This window comes from Eucalyptus grandis, chromosome 8 (assembly GCF_016545825.1).
Source record: "Eucalyptus grandis isolate ANBG69807.140 chromosome 8, ASM1654582v1, whole genome shotgun sequence".
Classification (NCBI taxonomy): domain Eukaryota; kingdom Viridiplantae; phylum Streptophyta; class Magnoliopsida; order Myrtales; family Myrtaceae; genus Eucalyptus; species Eucalyptus grandis.
The window spans coordinates 40046282-40049972 of record NC_052619.1 but is presented as its reverse complement, the minus strand read 5'-3'; the positions used below and the strand labels follow the sequence as shown (position 1 = coordinate 40049972).

At 41.1% G+C, this 3691-nt stretch overlaps 1 protein-coding gene across 1 annotated transcript; it reads right to left on the bottom strand.

Moving 5' to 3' along the window:
- Positions 1–1054: 1054 nt before the first annotated feature.
- On the bottom strand, positions 1055–3239 carry LOC104417158. The gene is made up of 2 exons (XM_010028474.3): positions 2290–3239; positions 1055–1533 (listed from the first exon to the last, which is right to left on the bottom strand). Exons 1-2 carry the CDS (start codon positions 2753–2755, stop codon positions 1310–1312), a joined length of 690 nt encoding a protein of 229 aa, XP_010026776.1. The 5' UTR covers positions 2756–3239; the 3' UTR covers positions 1055–1309.
- Between the last annotated feature and the right edge of the window lie 452 nt (positions 3240–3691).

Genomic DNA, 3691 nt, shown 5'->3' with positions numbered 1-3691 from the left:
GGTTTAGGTAAAATACCAATTGCACCTAAGAAAAAGGGGGAAAAGGGTAGGTTTGAATTTGGGTTCTTCTTCCCCAGGATCGTTATAATTTCAAAACTTGAAGTTGTTTTGTCCAACCACTGTTGACAAACTGTAGCTATGGCCCAGAAGAACTGTCAGGGTAGGTTTCTAGGGGTTTGACTTCCGCTGCTCTTCAGTTTGTCTCTAACATTCTTATCATCTAAATTTGAACCGAAGAAAGTTAGGGTAGCGTATGAAATTTTTTTTGTTATTCTATTTTTTTCTGTTTTTCAAAATAAATTTGGAATAGAAATTCATTTAATAACACAAATTCAATTTTCTATTTCTAAAATTTAGAGTAGAAATTAAAAATTAAAATTTTGAACATTTTTATTTCTGAAATAAAAGTAAGAAATAAAAACATTTTTCATTGTTTACTCTCATCACTATTTGCCGCCCGTGGGACGCTAGACGCCCGTTGCCGAATGTCGGACGCCATTCGTGAGATGCCGGCTAGCGTCCGCCCGTTGTCGGACGCCGCCCACACCCTCTTAGAAATAGAAAATTTATTCTAATATCAAACAAATTTTTATTCCAAAAATAGAAATTTTGAGTTGTTATCAAACTCGTTTTTTTGCTCGAAAACTCATCTAGGAATAGAAATTGATTTATGTTTTAAAAATTTTATCATGTGCACCATTAGCTTCTCAGTTGTCACGTCATTCTATTATTTAAAATAGTTGTTCCTTTTTCCGAATATTTTGTGATCTTTATTTTAAGTTTTATTGAAAACACTCAACAATTAAAACTTCACGTTGGAAAGTGGGTTCTTAAGGTCGTTTGAAGCTAGTCCATGCAATTGTGCTGGACGACCAGAGGGTGCACTAAGAAATCAAGTAGGACATACCTGATTGAGTTCTATTTATTGCATTGTCTAAAAATGGACGAAAATTGAAAGTTTAGCAAAGAAAAAGCATTATTGATGTTTGAGGAAGCTTTGCTATATCAAAAAACTAAAAACTTTATAATTGGCTAAACACTGAAAACCAAAAAGTTGCTGAAAAAAGGGAGTGTCTTGACATAGAGAAAGAGCAAGTTCAACAGTTAATCTCTCATCATATCAATTTGCCATAATTATACATTCACAACGACCCAATCCCAGCTCTACGGTCGGTCCGTGGCATTAACTTCTTATCTGTGATTCCACAATGCTAAAAAAAAAGAAAGAAAAAAGTAAATTCACTCGTTTTTCATTATCCTCTAGTTCTTGCAAGAAATTTTTTTCTTCCTCCTAATCACCACCAAAACATCAAATAAGTTTCCCAGTGGTGGTGAGAGCACCATTTTTGTTGCTCATGATTCTCAGGCTCTGCCTCAGGATGTCTGTCTCTCTCTCGCTCTTGTGCTTGTCTTGTTCCAAGGATGCCAGATGAGACTTGAGAGCTTCAATGGTTTCTTCCTTGGCTCTCAGTTCCCTCTTCAGCTCTTCCACCACTTCTTCTTCCTCCGGTCTCCAACACAGTCTTCCCTCTCCTGCACAAAATTTCCGGTGGTTAATCATATGTTATGGTGAGATAATCATGTTTGCCTAGGAAACCTTTTGAGAGAAGTTCTGTTCAAGAAAAGGCTCCTTCTGGTTTTCAGGGGAAAATTAACATCATAAGAATTATTGGATCACTGCTAAATATTATAAGAATTATAGTTTCATCACATAAAAACGGAAGAAAAGGAAAGAACAAGATCGTAAATTTCTGAACTTCTTGTTCCCTGCCATCAAATTGTTTAAACCTAATTAATGAAAGAGGGCATCGATAAACGTACCATATTGTGCATTATTTTCACTACCCAGAATTTTTTTTTAACAAAATATGCTATCTAAAATGCGTTGGGGGTTACCCCAAAAGGCACACCCACTAATTTAATAAAGGCGAGCGTTCATTCCTTTACACCAAAATGAACAGAGACAAAAGTAGAAACCATTCATGAAGCGAGCTGACTCCAAGTGGCAAAAGGGATAAGCACTCATTGCAGTAATCATCAAGAGTAAAAACATGACTCCTGGAGTCAGTATCGAGAAAAGTTCCAATCAAACTTCCTCGCTCAGTGTTTGGGTTGTTGCATTTTTTTTTTTTTACAGAGTTTGGGTTGTTACATTGGTAGATTGATTTTGTGCCACCTGAAGTCAGCACACGCGTTTCGAAGCAGTACCGGAGGGGGTGAGTCGTGACCAGAGCTAATCAAGTTGTACAGCAGCCAACAGAGAGAGACAGAGAGAGACAGAGAGCTGACCGCAATGAGCGGTCTGAATGAGATCGTCAAGCTCCATCTTGATGGTAAGGTAGAGCTGCTTCCATTTCTCCACAGCCTCGTCCCTCCTTGCCCTCTCCTCAGTCATCTGCTCGACCCACAACCCCCATTCCTCACCCACCACCACCATCTCTCCCCCTCCTCCTCCTCCTCCTCCTCCTCCTTCCATCATCCCTTTAATCCTCTCGTCCTTCTCCTCTACCACCTTCCTCAGCCTCCTCACCTCCTCTCTCAGCCTCTTCCTCTCCCTCCTCCACTCGCCCTCCTTAAGTGCAAACACCATGACCTCCCTCTTGTAGGACTTGGCCTCCTTCTCTCTCTCCTGCACTATCCCATTGATCTCCTCTTGCAGCAGCCTCACTCTCTCCGTGAAGAGGCCCTTCAACTCCCTGCTCTTGCTTGAGCTGTTGGCCGTCTTGCTCATGGAGCTGGAACTAGCAACACCCATACGGAATATATGTCGGCGTTGAGTGCGCGCGCGCGCTCTCTCTGGGGGCCAATGGAATGATGAGAAACTATATTTCTCTCTTTTTGTGCGGGCGATGGCGATGATATCTAGAGAAGAGTGAAGAAGTGAGAAAGAAAAGGGTTTATTCTTTTATCCGTTGGTGGGGCTTTAACTGGGCTGGAGGACAAAAAGTTTGCGTTGGGCATAAATTTTTGCAGCGGAGGCTCCTCTAAACCACAGAGACCCATGCACATGGAATTCTGCAATCTCTCCCTCCCCCTCTCTCTCTCTCTCTCTCTCTCTCCTTGCGACTTCAATCATTTATGGAAGAGTCAAAGATGCCCGTGAAGCTGACTGTGCCAACGTCTTAACTTAAATGAAGAATGGACTCACCTTGCATGTGTGCACGCTTATGCTGTTGGGGATAAGCTTTGTATTGTGGACAAGGATCGCGCAATATTATACCTATTCAGTCCTCACATCCCCATTCGAATCAGTGCACTTAGTAATTATTCTTAGGGCAACTTTCAGTAGTGCAGATACGCGTGTCTCGATAGTTGGGCGGGCATTGAAATTTTTGTAAGAGTTCCGAGTATTGTAACTTAGAGATAAGAAAAAGTAAAAGAAAAGGAAAAGAAAAAGGCAAATGCCTACAGAATTTCAATGGGGACCTCTAGCTACCGTCCTAGTACATGTTTTTGATTCAATTATTAGCAGCTTTTCTAGCAATGTTTTTGGTGGGTCTCCGACATGGACAATTGGCGCGCACTTGGAGGATGGTTTTGCTGGCATTGTTTATTCTGCTCTTTTGCTCCTTTTTGGCTCTTTCAAGTCTAATCTCACCTTCAATTCCGACGTGTTCTATTTTCTGAAGGCAAGCAGATGCATGGTATCAGAGTAATGCCCACGATCGGGACCGCATTTGCTTTTTCTTTA

What these genes read in the sequence shown, in the direction of transcription:
- LOC104417158 (XM_010028474.3), bottom strand. Translation starts at nt 2,755, where the DNA reads ATGGGTGTTGCTAGTTCCAGCTCCATGAGCAAGACGGCCAACAGCTCA. An exon ending in CATTCAGACCGCTCATTGCG is followed by an intron (nt 1,534 to 2,289) that starts GTCAGCTCTCTG and finishes AATTTTGTGCAG; the next exon opens with GAGAGGGAAGACTGTGTTGG.